Below are 14,990 nucleotides of genomic sequence, written 5' to 3'. Positions count from 1 at the left end.
ATGCTCTAGCGGTGCTACGACACGGAGCCATTCTAGAAAAGGTCAAGCGGCGACGCTTCTGGACCCAGCCTGAGATGAGTGGCTTTTGTGTGGGAGGTCCCTTCCGTGCTAAGCTCATGAGAGTGCAGCAAGTTCTCGCTGAGTGTCATCGAGTCACTTTTCCATTCCGAGCGAGTCGAGAGGGAAGACTCCATAAGTCAACCGGTGGAGTAGGAAACCACATTTCAGTAGCTTTTTAGCATCATTGATATTATTATTTGGACCCGATTGTACATGGGGGTCGTACAAGGCATATATCTATCTACCTATATCTCTATCTATATGCTAACACGAGGTGGTGTATCCCTGGATTTTCACAAAGAAAAGATTTCCATCTGCCGCAGGAATGTCGAACTTTTGGACTGGCGTGACGTCATCCACTCCGCTACAAGCACCCTCGGGCATCATGTTAATCTGTTAATAAACAACGGGGTAGACTGCTGGAAGTGTGAATTTCCCTACGGGGATGAATAAAGTATATATCTATCTATCTATCTATCTATCTATCTATCTATCGATCTAGACATCTATCTATCTATCTATCTATCCAGGATTCTATCTAAGATTCTGTCTATCTATCTAGACATCTATCTAGACATCTATCTATCTTTATGTATCCATCTATTTATTTATCTATCTATCTATATCTATATCTCTATCCATCTATCTCTATCCATCTATCTCTATCTATCTATCTCCATCTATCTATCTCTCTATCTATCTATCTATCTATCTATCTAATATATGTATATATGGAGAGAGAGAGAGAGAGTAATATGTAATATGTTTTAGTTTTGAACAAAAATATATTTCAGGAGCTATTCAGTAATACTGTCATACTTCAATTTTGTTTATCTTTGTAAAAAATATCAATTGAAAACTATACACAGAAAGTAATTGAACGTATTGAATGGCCCATGCTTTCATGAGGCCAAATTTTGATGTTTTTGTTACAAACAACTTGTTTGAACTAAAAAAATTGGGAAAGAAATGACGGTGAGTAAATATCTTACCTTGAGCACTTCTCTGTCGGCCGACCTGCAGCCGGCCATCCGACCGACATCCGTGACGTCGCCGCTTTCCTCCACTGCTAAAATTTTCACCGGCACTTTCACTGTTTTGCCCGTCAGCACGGCCGTATTCAGCAAATCGCTGCTCTGCACGCCATAAGGGAACATGAGGATTCGTATTAAAAAAGAAATTCACCCATTCATTGCACAAAACGTCTACACGTTAGGGTTTTGTGCGCCTCCGTCCACCAGAGGGCGCCAAATGTGTGCCCAATCACCCCACACCTGTCCCTTTTTCATAGATCCGACAGCTAGTGCTAAGCCACACCCACCAATATTACTGTATCCCCGTATCACAAGTGGAGCAAATAGGGCGGCTGAAACAACAAAAACGAGCGACTCTTTAGTCGTTTATTCCCGATAGCATAGCCGTATAACTTCGTTCTTCTTGTGAAAATTCATCTCAAAAGCGGTGTCGGAAAGTCGTGCGAAAAAGTTAGCGGACAGCAGGGAAGACAACTCTGAAAAGTTGCCTGCCCAGACATCAAGTTCCCTGCCCCATTTTTCATAACTTGAAACGCAATAAGACGACTCATTGATAAAAAAAAAACCATTTTTGCAAAGTATTTAGATTGATAATCAGAATATATAAAAGAACAACACTTTGAAATATATACAAGCTACGTGAACTCCTCTTTCCACGATGCTTTTCATGTACGTCACGTTTGTAGCGTCATCAGTTTTGTTTGCTACTTTTGAATCTTTCTTCTGGGGCTGAGGTTTTGGCTCGATTCCCAACCACTTTTCTATTTTTCTCGTGTTTTCTGTGCGTCTGCTACAAGCCATGTGAACTCCTCTTGCCACCATGCTTTTCATGTACGTTTACATTTTGGAGCGTCATACATTTTGTTCGCTTCTTTTGAAGTTTTGGCTTGATTCCTAACCACCTATCCATTTTTCTTGTGTTTTCCGTGCGTCTACTTGGGAAAATGATATGCAAATGTACAACCTTATAAGGCTCGGGAAAGTCCAGGAGCACGAAGTTAGTCGATGCAGGCTTCTGATTGGCTGCCGAGTATGCAAATTGCGGAACGGAATACCGACATTCCAAAATTCCCAAACCAAACGAAGATTTCAAAATCGGATTAAAGGAAACTTTTTTTTTTTGAAAAAAAAAAAATCTTTCGTTTTTTTTCCTTTCTTTTTTTCCATATTTTCTTTAAAAAGTTGTGTAAGTTGTACGCCCGACGTAAAAGATGCACGCCCCAGGCGTCTGGGCAGACGTTGTTTCAGACACTGTCAAAAGACAGTAGAAAAGGCTCTCATTCATTTTATTAACGGCATCAAGGTGTCCAAAAACCCTAATAAGCTTGTAATGTTGGCGATCTTTCAGGATGTCGTCAGCCCCGTACCTAATACAGATGAAATTAGATTCAGATTTGTGAGAGATAATGGTATATAATGGATATACTGAGTGATCCAGTATATCAATTGTAATAAATGAATCCCGAGACTCTGGCGAGGCACTGTCGGACAGTAGACAACAAATAGGAAAGAAAAGTTCAAACATCCCCCCCGCTGTTTAAGAATAAGTAAATGTCAGCTCAGAACACGACATCACCTTCGAAACGAGCGGTCTTTGTTTTTCACAAGCCGAGCCGAGACCCGGTTTGAAGTCCCCGGGATCCTTTTTCGGCCTTTTTTCCGAGCGTGGCGGCCACTCCGGCTAATTCCTTGTGAAAAGCTTCCCCTTGACCATCTGTCTGCTCCGGCTAGCCTTTCATTTCCGCCGCCATGCTAGCTCTTTCCACCCACCTGAGCAATCCCGGCGCATCCCTTGAGATCAAAATCACTTCTGCGCTCAAAGGCCAAAAGACCAAAGAGAAAGAAAAATTGGGATTCTTTCGTTTTTGGTTTACCTATACCGGGGGTCTGTAAACTTTTCCAAGCCGAGAGATACTTTTTTTTGTGGCCCATTAGCGCAAAGGACGACCGGTTTTTATGTTATTACCAGGTTGTATTTATGAAGTCTAAAATAGGCTTAGTCAACCGATACAACAGCTTACGAGTTTCAAATTCTTTACGCTCTGAACGCGTACGCGGGACATCTGTGGGAACGGAAAAAACGGGTCAGTCGCCGGGACAGGAGAGCAAAAACCGGGTCGGGATCAGAAACGAGTCGAAAGCCAGGAGAGGAGAGTCGACGTGGTCAGGATAAAAAAAAAAAACTGGTCAAAGCCAGGAACAGATGGGAGCAAAAGCAGGTGTGAGTCAGGGTTGAAAAAAGCTTGCTTAGGGTAAACTGAGGTTCGCAGACGGACTGACAACAGGTGACAGAAGGGAGTGGGTCTAAATAGGGACAGGGAGCCAATCCGAGGCCGTTGGCACCAAAGGAGCGGGCACAGCTGAGTCACATCGGCTTTCCCCTCTAAAGTCTTGATGACATGTTTACCCTGCAGTGCCGTGTCTGATCCCGTTGCATACTCCTGCTTCCCCAAACCATGACACTTCCTCCTCCACCTTTCAATGACTTTATCTTACATACTTTAGGTTTAGTCTTTCTCCAATGTGTCTCCGACCATCATGCTTCAGAGGGCTGATCTTACCTCTTGTATAGACACAACCAATTGTCCTTAAACTGCAGTGAAGTTTCTATTATTTCAGAATGATTCCATTTTTTAGGAGTTGTTCTCTAATTCTGATCTCCAGTGTATGCATATATAATATGAAAGATTTATTTATTTTCAAGTAAGCTGTCTTTCTGTTTTCTTTTCCCTCAGTGCAGCCTGCATTGTCCCGGCGACTCCAATTTACGGCTTCCGTGTGTTTCTTACCAAGACCAGAGGCGCTAGTCCCACGTAGTCCCGCTGAGTGGCGTAGATCCGCATCTGACCCACATCCCTGACGTCCCCCGGCTGTTCCAGTCTCCAGGAGACGCTGTGAGTCTCGATCGGTTCCGAGCCCTCTTTCGCCGTAAAGTCCAACTGGAAAACCTCCAGGAGACCTCTGTAGTGCATTGAAGTCAATTGACACCAAGACAAAGTGGAAAGAAAATCCAAAATAATACTGTCATTTTCATTTAACACTGGTTATTTGGACCAAAAAAAAACATGAAATGCAAACATCTATAAGTAATCCCCTTCCCCGCACATGTGCAGTTCATTTTAGGCGGAAATACAGTCAAAAGAAGAGCCGCCAGGCCTGAGAAAAGTGCCTTTTATTGGTCACTACTCGCGTCACTATGAGACTGGGGATAATAGAACGTGGCTGCACAAGTGCAGTTTACTTTCTGGTACACATAACGGCCAAAAAGAGCCCCTAGCTCGACAAAAATGCGCTCTGCCAGCCTTTGCTTGTAGCAATAGTCAACCAGGGATGATAGATCAAGGTCAAAACAGTGCAGTTCATTGAGTCAATTTTAGGCCTAAAAACAGTAATGGTAAAACTAAAGCTGCCAGGCCTGACAAAAATGGATTCTATTGGTCACTACGAGACTGAGGATAATAGAATGTGGCTGCACAAGTGCAGTTTACTTTCTGGTACACATAACGGCCAAAAACAGCCCTGAGGCTCGACAAAAATGTGCTCTGCCAGCCAAAAATGCGCTCTTCCAGCATTAGTCAACCAGGGATGATAGATCAAGGTCAAAACAGTGCAGTTCATTTAGTCAATTTAAGGCTTAAAAACAGTCATGGAAAAACAAGAAGCTGTCAGGCTAGACAAAAGTGGCTTCTGACGATCCCTGTTTTTAGCAATATGCTATCGAGGAGAATGGATCATGAATGAGTGTAGTTCACATTTTGGAGTGGCAAAAAATTGCGTTCTTCTCACTCACAGCAATATGCATTCAGGTATCACTGTATGTAGAATAGAGACAATGGGTCGACCGCATTTAAGGTTCAGATAGATTAAAAGAAATGAAAACAAAATACGATAAAGCCGATATTTGAGAAAGTACTTCACAGAAAAAGGCGAGATACATCAAAGAGGTACGGATCATCAAAATTCCAAAGCAACAAGTAAAAGCAGTACCGATGCAGAAATCATTCAACGAGGGTTATTTTCTTCTCTGCGATCCGCAGACGGAAAACAAAAACAAAAATCAAAGCGTCGCCGTGGTTGTTTTCAAAGCCGTCGCCACGGTAACGCGTTTGTTGTAAAGAAAGCGATACGGGTCGCGAGACCTTGGATGCTGTTTGAGACCCGCCAGCTTTTCAGCGGAGATACTAATTAGTTGGATATACATATAGTTTGAACGACTCATTTTGTTTTTACTATGTTATTACCCAGTTAAAGTAGGCACAGAGGGAAAGAAAGTAAGAAAAAAAAGAGAGAAAGGAAAAAAAGGAAAAGAGAGGCATAGTGATAGAGTGCAAAGGAGAGTAAAAGAAAGAACGTAAAAGAGAGACATAGAAAAAAAAAAGTTTGAGAGGGAAAGTGAGATAGAGAAAAGAAGAGAGAAAAAAAGGAAAAATAGAGGAACTGAGGGAGAGAAAAAAGGGAAATAGTGAAAGAGAGAGAAAAAAGAAGAGAAAATGGGAGATAAAGAAGGAAAGAGAAAATGAGATGCAGAGAGGTTGAGAAAGAGAGACGGAGAGAAAAACTTGTTTATAACGCCTTATTTCCACTGCATATATATATATATATATATATATATATATATATATATATATATATATATATATTCCCAGTAATAATACCAATAGATGTATCAAATTCAAAAATAAATAACTAATGGAAATACAGGATTTATTTATTTGATACCAAGTAATAAAATTCGGGTCGATGGCATGCGTTTTAATATTCACGGGAATATCCAATACCACCGTTTTTTTGGACTAACTGATGATCAGTTATCGAGTAAGTATTAGGTAATCATATTAACTATTGGGTCAAAAGTTTTTGGACCTCTAACTGCTAAAATTATGTCACAGTTACGCCCCCCCCCTCCCCCAAAAAATGTACTTGACGCCTTGATATATGATTATGATATTTCTTCTGCATGCCATAAGGCTTTTTAACTCCGCCCGGGGGAATAAAAACCCACATTAACAACCTCCCCACACACACACACACACACACACATTTGCATATTACCCTATTTTTTATGACAGTGTGTATTTTCCGTAGCACTATTTAAATACTCTGTAACATCACATTATATTCGGTATTTCTGTATTCTATTTCTTTTGTTTTATTATTTTATTTTTCAACACAGGGATACTGCTGGAAGTGGGAAATTCCCTACCCCGATGAATGAAGTAGCTATCTTCTATCTAGACATCTATCTAGACATTTATCTGTCTAGACATCTATCTATCTAGACATCTAGACAACTATCAATCTAGGCATCTATCTAGACATCTATCTATCTATCTATCCAGACGTCTATCTATCTATCTAGACATGTATCTATCTAGACATCTATCTATCTATCTATCTAGACATTTATCTGTCTAGACATCTAGACAACTATCAATCTATGCATCTATCTAGACATCTATCTAGACATCTATCTATCTATCTATCTATCTATCTATCTATACAGACAACTATCTATCTATCTAACTAGACATCTATCTAGACATCTATCTATCTATCTAGACATGTATCTATCTAGACATCTATCTATCTAGGCATCTATCTAGACATCTATCTATCTATATATCTATCTATCTATCTATCTAGACATTTTTCTATCTAGACATTTTTCTATCTAGACATTTATCTGTCTAGACATCTAGACAACTATCAATCTAGGCATCTATCTAGAGATCTATCTAGACAGACATCTATCTATCTATCTATCTATCTATCTATCTATCTATCTAGACATGTATCTATCTAGACATGTATCTATCTAGACATCTATCTATCTATCTAGACATTTTTCTATCTAGACATCTAGACAACTATCAATCTAGGCATCTATCTAGACATCTATCTAGACATCTATCTATCTATCTATCTATCTATCTAGACATCTATCTAGACATCTATCTATCTATCTAGACATGTATCTATCTAGACATCTATCTGACTAGACATCTATCTATCTAGACATCTATCTATCTATCTATCTATCTATCTATCTATCTATCTATCTAGGCATCTATCTATCTAGGCATCTATCTATCTATCTATCTAGGCATCTATCTATCTAGGCATCTATCTATCTATCCATCCATCTAGGCATCTATCTATCTATCCATCCATCTAGGCATCTATCTAGACATATATCTAGACATCTATCTATCTATCTGCCAATCAATCTGCAAATAGTACTAATTACAAAGATGTCCATAATTTTTTTCCCGAGTATTCAGGCTCTCTAAAAGGGACAGAACAAAACTAAAAGTAGGCATTCAAGATGGTTGACGATCCCTTGTATGCCAAGAGGGCTGGCTATGCTAGTCATTTGCTATATGGTAAATGGTAAATGTTCTCCATTTCTATAGCGCTTTTCAAGTCAATGAAGAAAGCGCTTTACAATGTGCTTCACACTTACCCATTCATACACACACTCACACACCAATAGCGGCCATGCAGCCATCCATGTATTTTTGTATTCTGTAGCAATAGTTTTGCAGTATTTCTGTAGGATTCTGCTGTAGGACTTTCGTAGTAATTTTTTAGTATTTCATTAGGATCATTGTTGTAGTATTCGTGTAATATTTCTTTAGTATTACTGTGGTCGTATTTTGTAGTATTTCTGTTGTATTTTGTATTATGTATATCGTAATATTTTTACAGTACTTAGTAGTAATTTTGTAGTACACTTTTTTGTAATATTTCTGCAGTAGGATTTTTGTGCTGATAGTGTAGTTGTATTTTGTAGTATTACTGTAGTAATAATTTTCCACTATTCATATAATAACGTTTTTGTAGAATTTCTGTTGTATTTTTGTAGAATTTGGATTACAACCGGATTAGTGTTGCAAAGCACACATTATCCTTTAGTATTTCAGGATTGGATTGAGAGCCTTGGGCACGGCACAACATGTTACTTTACTGGACATTTCCCCGCTGATGTTTTTTAAATCTAAAAGATTGAACTGAACAAGTTCATTTTTTGGGGCCTAAGATGCGACGTGGCTTGTACTAAGGGAAATTTGGAGTTTCTTCCCTTAATTGTAATCAGGCGCACTCTGGAGTCTGGATTTACAGTACGTAGTCGCTTAGGAGCAGTAAGTGTGTGCTTCTGCTGCTTATTTCCTGGAAATCCTTCTTTTATGCTCTTAAATCGGTCGACATCTTCTTTCAGCATCCAGTGTGTGCGTGAAAGGGGGAAAACTTGGCATATCTGCCCTTTTCTAATCCCCCCCTCCCCTCGCCAACGGGCGAGGGCTTAAGGGATAACGGATCCGTGATTACGGACGATTACCAAGAAATGGGTCGGGACGGACGACGGGCGGTCGTTTGCATTCGGTCGGAGGAGACGTCTGTGTCGGCGACTCGGACGGATGATATCCGTCCGGTTATAGCCTCGCGTACGGTATACGGCACGGTAACGAGGGGGTCTGGACCTGTGCTTGAAATCCTTGAAAATGCTGGAAAAAATGCTTGAATTTTGGCTGAAAGCTTTGCAAATTCTTGAAATTGTCGCCATAACAAGTTGACATAAAAATGATACCGACACTGGCTCTCTAGTGGCTTTGCTAGGCCAATCGTATTTCTTCTTCCCTCGTTATTAACAGTACCTTGCATTAGTTTGTATGACATTGTCCTATGAAGCGACCCTAAGGGCTGGTGCATGCTCCACTGAAACAGGACACTGTGAAATGTTTATGAGTGAAGGAATTGATTATGGGCCATGTAACAGGAACAACTTCCTGCAACTGAAAATGGAAGCTACATATCATATTTACCCAACACACATACGGAGAGAGGTTTGTCTGAAAAACAAATAGATTTTTGATTTGCCGACGTTCCTTTGAGTAAATATTGTGTCAATTATAACTATAACCTTATCCTCCTTGTTTTATAACCTTATCTTCTCTGTTCCTTTATCTTCTTGGTTTCTTTTATCCTCACTGTGAATATGTGAACCTGGAGTGTCATGCCCAATTTCGTTGTCACAATATGTTAACCCATTTTGTAACAATGACAATAAAGGTATATTCTATTCTATTCTATTCTACTCAGTCAAGATCTAAAAATCTAGCTGCGTGTCACTATTTGAACCCTGTCCTGTCTGTCCCCTTTTGTCAGTCCGTCTGCGAACCTCAATGTATACTAGGCAAGCCTTTTCCAACCCTGACTTTCACCTGTCCCGTTTTGGCTCCCGTCTGTCTCCGGCTACGACCCGTTTTGATCCTGACCACGTCTGTTCTCCTGTCCCGGCTTACGACCTCTTTTTGTCCCTGACTACGTCTACTCTCCCGTTCTGGCTTACGACTCACGACCGCGCCTTGCTCTCCCAGTCCCGACTACCGACCCGTTTTTCCGTCCCTGACACCGCCGTCGCTCGCTACGGAAGATCCAAGATCCATTCAATAAAACGTGTGGTAAACGCTACGCAATTGGGTCCTGTTTCCGTTCTGGTCCTGACAGCAAGATTAAAAATCGCATATGTAAATGGCAGATAGATAATTAAGATACACGATTCCAACCGGATTTCTTCTTTTAACGGGACTGGAGAAAATGGAAAAATGGATTGAAATGTCCTTCACGATTGCTTAAATTAGGCCATTAAAAGTTGGACGGACCCTGAAACCCATGAATATTCCAACATTTGGATGCCAATGCTAAATAGAGCTAGCTCCAAAAAAATGCATTTTTGATTTAGAAAGAACCGTTATCTCTTGTTTAGTAGGGACCAGAATCCCCTACAATATACAACACTCTGTACTTTGCGACTTTGGTGCATCGTAGGTTGAAAAAATAGTCTGCAATCCATTATCCCCAGTCGCATATTGCTACGAGCAGGGGAGCAGCAGAGCCTGTTTTTGTCAGGTCTGGTGGCACTTTTCTGCTGTTCTGTACACCAAAAGGTGGACTGCGGTCTTGCGCTCATGATCCATTATCCCTGACTGCATATTGCTGCAAGTGGGGACCAGAGGAGAGCATTTTTGATTTTGGAAGAACTGTAATCCCTTCTTTCACTTTTTTTTTGCGGTTGATGGGGACCAGAACCCTTTATGATGCACGACACACTTTTTGCTTCCATTTTGATCCATTATCCCTGATCTTGTCTTGCTGCGAGCAGGGGGCCAACCAAGCGCAATTTTGCCAAGGTTTGCAATCCATTAGGAGTGCACTTCTTTAAGGCCTAGCCGCTCTTTTTTGCCATTATTTCATCTTAAAATGAACTGCACTTGTGCAGCTGTGCTTCATTATCCCTTATTTCATATTTCTGCGTTAGGGACCATTATAGCCGTGATCCATCGTCCCTGGTCGACTAATGCTGGGGCGTGTAGTGCGCTTTTTTTGTTGTTATTTGGGCTGCTGAACCGTACCATTGTGCCCACCTCAATTGAACTGGACCGTTTTGGTCACAATCCATTATTTCCGGTCAACTACTGTTTTAAGCCTGCGCTGAGAGCAAAAATGAGTTGTGCGTGGCGGCTCTTGTTTTACATTCGTTCCGACAACAATAAACAGCACCTGTGTGACTGCGATCCATTATCTGTAGTTGACCAAGTGCGGGCCAACAGATCGCATGTAAAAATAATTGGGGTCTATTTGCAGGTTCTGTCACCTATTCAGTGCTATAAACGAGGGATTACAGTTTACAATTCGTGTCTGGTCTGGGGTCCTGGGGGATAGTTTAGGTTTCTATCTCTTGCTATTTGACAATTTCACCATAGAGCGGATCCACGTCGGTTCCTGAGGGCCATTAGCCTTCGATCAACAAATAGAGTAAGAAAATCCTTCGGAAATGCTGAGTTGCTAGCACGATAGCATCAGTTAGCATCGTCCCGACGTCGCGCACTGACCTCTTTCCCACGATGGCCCCCTTCCTCCGGCAGACCACCGAGACGGTGTTAGGGAAGGCCACCCGGCCGGGTTCGGCCCCGGCGTCCCATAGCGTCGGTTCGCTCGGCCGAACGCCGCCGAAAGACAATCCCGGCTTGACCGTGGCCCTACGGGAAGATCGGAAAGATGTGTATACTGAATACTGTGTCACATGTACTGTATATTTCTATGTATATCTGTATACCGTGCCGTGAAAAAGTAATCACCCCCTTCTTGATTTCTGTTTTTTTGCATATATCTCACTCAGATCATCAAACCAATTTTAGTATCGCACACTTTGTGAAAAAGTCATTGCCCACTTTTGACCACCGTTGACAGGGATAACAGATCTCATCCTGTGGTTTTTGAGGTTTTTCCTGCCCTCATGTCGGTTTTAGATCAGGGCAGGCTTTCATAATAGTCTGTGGTTTGCAATAATCTGTGGTCTGTGCTGCCCTTTGAGACTCTTTGTGATTGAGGGCCAAACAAATAAACAGGACTTGACATGTTTTTGAGTTTTTCCTTGCCCTCATGTCGGTTTTAGATCAGGGCAGGCTTCATAATAGTCTGTGGTTTGCAATAATCTGTGGTCTGTGCTGCCCTTTGAGACTCTTTGTGATTGAGGGCCAAACAAATAAACAGGACTTGACATGTTTTTGAGTTTTTCCTTGCCCTCATGTCGGTTTTAGATCAGGGGACGGTGTCATAATAGTCTTGACTTGACTTATTCAGCGACCGAATCATTTTTCCCCATTTTTCTTCTTCATTCAATGATGGAAATTCGTTTTCTTTCCGGAATGACTGCGATTCACAAAGTCTCTCATTCGCACGATAACCGAAAACCTAATCGGAAGCCTCGGGCGGTGTCGGTGAAACCTGACTCGGCTTTAATCACAATTAAAAAAGACCAATTAGAGAAAATGTGCCAATTAGTTTGCGGCGAGCGTCCGTTTAGCCGGAATCGCTTCGCCGAACGCGAGGCGGCCACAAACCCGCAAACAGATGCGTCGCTAGCTGCGAGCAGACTGGAAATTAGCATGAATTAGCATGCGTTTGGCCAGGAACCCCAAGAGGAGGACGGCTTAATGGGATTCAGACGCACGCGTCGCGACACCCCGCTCCCTACGCCCGTCCCGGCCCCTGTCCAGCTGCTGCGTCGCGCCACCTCCGGGGCCTCCTAAGGGCCAACACCGGGAGCGGGGGCACCCGACGTCAACAGAAACGGAAAAAGAGAGGAGAGAGAAGAGAAGGAGAAAAAGACAGAAAAAAAGGAAAAAAAGATAGAAAGGCGGATAAGAGAAAGAAGAAAGAAAGAGAAGAGGGAGAGAGGGAAGGAGTCAAAAAAGAGAAAGAAAAGACAAAGAGAAAAAAGACAGATGAAAGGGAGAAAAGCAAAAGAAAGAAGAGATAAAAAGACAAAAAAAGAGAAGAAAGAAAGAGAAGAGAGAGAGGGAAGGAGTGAAAAATGAGAGAGAAAAAAAGACAAGGAGAAAAAGACAGGAAAAAAGAGAAAAGCAAAAGAAAGAAGAGATGGAAAGACAGAAAAGAGAGAGAAGAAAGAAAGAGAAGAAAGAGAGGGAAGGAGTGAAAATGAGAGAGAAAAGACAATGAGAAAAAGACAGGAAAAAAAGAGAAAAAGCAAAAGAAAGACAAAATAGAAAGACAGAAACGAGAAAGAAGAAAGAAAGAGAAGAGAGAGGGGGAAGGAGTAAAAATGAGAGAGAGAAAAACACAAGGAGAAAAAGACAAGGAAAAGAGAAAAAGCAAAAAAAGACAAGATAGAAAAACAGAAAAGAGAGAGAAGAAAGAAAGAGAAGAGAGAGAGAAACATATAAAACTGGTGAGAGAGAAAGCAAGAAAAAAAGAGAAACAGTGAGGTAAAAAGTGCAAAATGAGAGAAAAATTGAGAAAAAAGAAAGCCAGAAAGAGAGAAAGACATCTAGAAGTACTGTCCTGTCAACAATATCAGTGAAGAAAACAACCAGTGGAAAAAAGGGACACGCGGACGCTAGGCCGGGCCATATAGCGATTAGCGGGACGACCGGGTCAAGGTCATAGACCGACGCAAAGGTTTTCGGGCCGCGTCGATTAAAAAAAAAAAAAAAAAAAAAACGGGGGAGGAAAGGAAGCGCTTGAAAAATGTTCAATAACAGAGTCATAATTAGACAATTCCCGGGGCAATTGTGAGAGGGGGGCGCCGCGCTCCGCTATGTTGTCGTGAGCATCTACTCCTTCCACGTGCACACACGCAGCCACTTCATACTCACGCTGTGCTCAAATCAGGGTGAAGATTCTTCTTTTTCTCTCTTTCTTTCTCTCTCTCCATCTTTCTCCTCATTTCCCCTTTTCTGTTTTTCTCTCTCTCTCCCTCTCTTTTCTTTCTCTCTCTCTGTCTTTCTTACTCTGTCTTTTTCTGTTTATCTCTATCTTCCTCTGGCTTTCTTTTTCCTTTTTTCCTCTTTCTATCTATCTCAAATTATCTTTATTTTCTTTTGCTCTTTCTTTCTCTACTTCTTATTCTCTCTTATAATCACTTTTCTCTTTATTTCTGGTTTTCTCTCATCCTCTCTCTTTTTGTATTTCTCTCTCTTTCTCTTGCTCACTCTATTTTCCTCAATTTTTATTTTTTTTTCCTTTGTGTCTCTCTCTCTCTATCTCTATCCCTGTTGTGTTATCTCTGCTTTTCCCTCACTTTTTGTCCTTGCTCACTCCATTTCTCTTTATTTTTGTATTTCTCTCTCTCTTTCTCTTGCTCACTCTATTTTCCCCAAATGTTCTCTTTTTTTCTCTCTCTCTATTCTCTATCCCCCTCGTGTGATCTCTGTTTTTCCCTCTCTTCTTGTCTTCTTTCTTTCTACCTCTCTCTTTCTTTTTGTATTTCTCTCTCTCTCTCTCTCTTTCTCTTGCTCACTCTATTTATCCAAATTTTTCTCTTTTTGTCTCTCTCTCTCTCTATCTCTATCCCTGTCGTGTTATCTCTGCTTTTCCCTCACTTTTTGTCCTTTCACACTCCATTTCTCTTTATTTTTGTATTTCTCTCTCTCTTTCTCTTGCTCTATTTTCCCTAATTTTTCTCTTTTTTTCTCTCTCTCTATTCTCTATCCCCCTCGTGTGATCTCTGTTTTTCCCTCTCTTCTTGTCTTCTTTCTTTCTAGCTCTCTCTTTCTTTTTGTATTTCTCTCTCTTTCTCTTGCTTAATCTATTTTCCCAAATGTTTCTCTTTTTTTTGTCTCTCTCTCTCTCTCTTCTCTATTCTCTATCCCCTCGTGTGATCTCTGTTTTTCCCTCTCTTTTTGCTTTTTCTCTCTCTCTTTTTTTTCTTTGTCTTTGATTTTCAGCTTTCTCTCTCTTTCTTTCTCTTTTATCTCCTGGGAATGTTTTTTCGACTCTGCGGCCCCCTGAGCTAAAACGAGTTTGACACCCCTGCGCTAGCGGTCAAACAATACACACCGTCCCTTTAAAAATCCGCTAAAAATCATCGCTCGTCAAATCGCACGTGGGAAACAGATGCGGCGGCGGCGTAATCCTCTGGCGAATCAAGCGCACCCTGAAGAGTTAACCCTTCGGACGGGTTTTCAATCAAGGGTTGCGGATCATCTGAGCGAGCGCTGCTCAACCTTGGGGGCAAAACGGGATCTTTTCGGGGTTCCTTTTTCGGGGTCGGACGGACGAGGACTTTCGGGACGTCGGAGAGGAGGGGCAAGACGGAGCAAAAGGGGGTCAGTGGGTCGGCGTGTTTGGCTCAAGGGCAGCTTTAACTTCCAGCCGTTAATACGCGTATCTTCGCATGTCTCTGGGATTAGGGGGGGGGGCGCCGTATCACGGACCAGATTATGGCGGGGCTGGGAGACAGATGCCATCACTTTTTCCCCCCCGAGTTAACTTGGACTTCAGCACTTCAACTTCATTTAAGTTTTTTTTTCTCTCGATCCCGTTTAAGAAGAACCTGAATACCGAATTGTATCTTGTATTTAGCGGGATGCG

General features: G+C 41.6%; 1 protein-coding gene and 1 long non-coding RNA gene across 2 annotated transcripts in view; one reads left to right on the top strand and one right to left on the bottom strand.

Moving 5' to 3' along the window:
- Positions 1 to 14,990, bottom strand: part of LOC148349956 (transmembrane protein 132D-like) — a 42,249-nt gene that overhangs the window by 19,758 nt on the left and 7,501 nt on the right. The window contains exons 3-5 of the mRNA XM_088355744.1: positions 10,988 to 11,134; positions 3,884 to 4,055; positions 1,053 to 1,196 (exon numbers count right to left, since the gene is read on the bottom strand). Coding sequence (XP_088211870.1) covers positions 1,053 to 1,196; positions 3,884 to 4,055; positions 10,988 to 11,134 — 463 coding nt within the window. The remainder of the gene's footprint in view (positions 1 to 1,052; positions 1,197 to 3,883; positions 4,056 to 10,987; positions 11,135 to 14,990) is intronic.
- LOC148349957 (uncharacterized) overlaps positions 1 to 14,990 on the top strand; it is a 47,854-nt gene that overhangs the window by 31,242 nt on the left and 1,622 nt on the right. The window contains exon 4 of the long non-coding RNA XR_015853027.1: positions 3,830 to 3,988. This is a non-coding gene — a long non-coding RNA (uncharacterized LOC148349957). The remainder of the gene's footprint in view (positions 1 to 3,829; positions 3,989 to 14,990) is intronic.

This window comes from Urocampus carinirostris, chromosome 16 (genome assembly GCF_059441175.1).
Source record: "Urocampus carinirostris isolate Australia breed hairy pipefish chromosome 16, RoL_Ucar_1.0, whole genome shotgun sequence".
NCBI classification, from domain to species: Eukaryota; Metazoa; Chordata; class Actinopteri; order Syngnathiformes; family Syngnathidae; genus Urocampus; species Urocampus carinirostris.
This window is presented reverse-complemented; position numbering and strand designations above follow the sequence as displayed.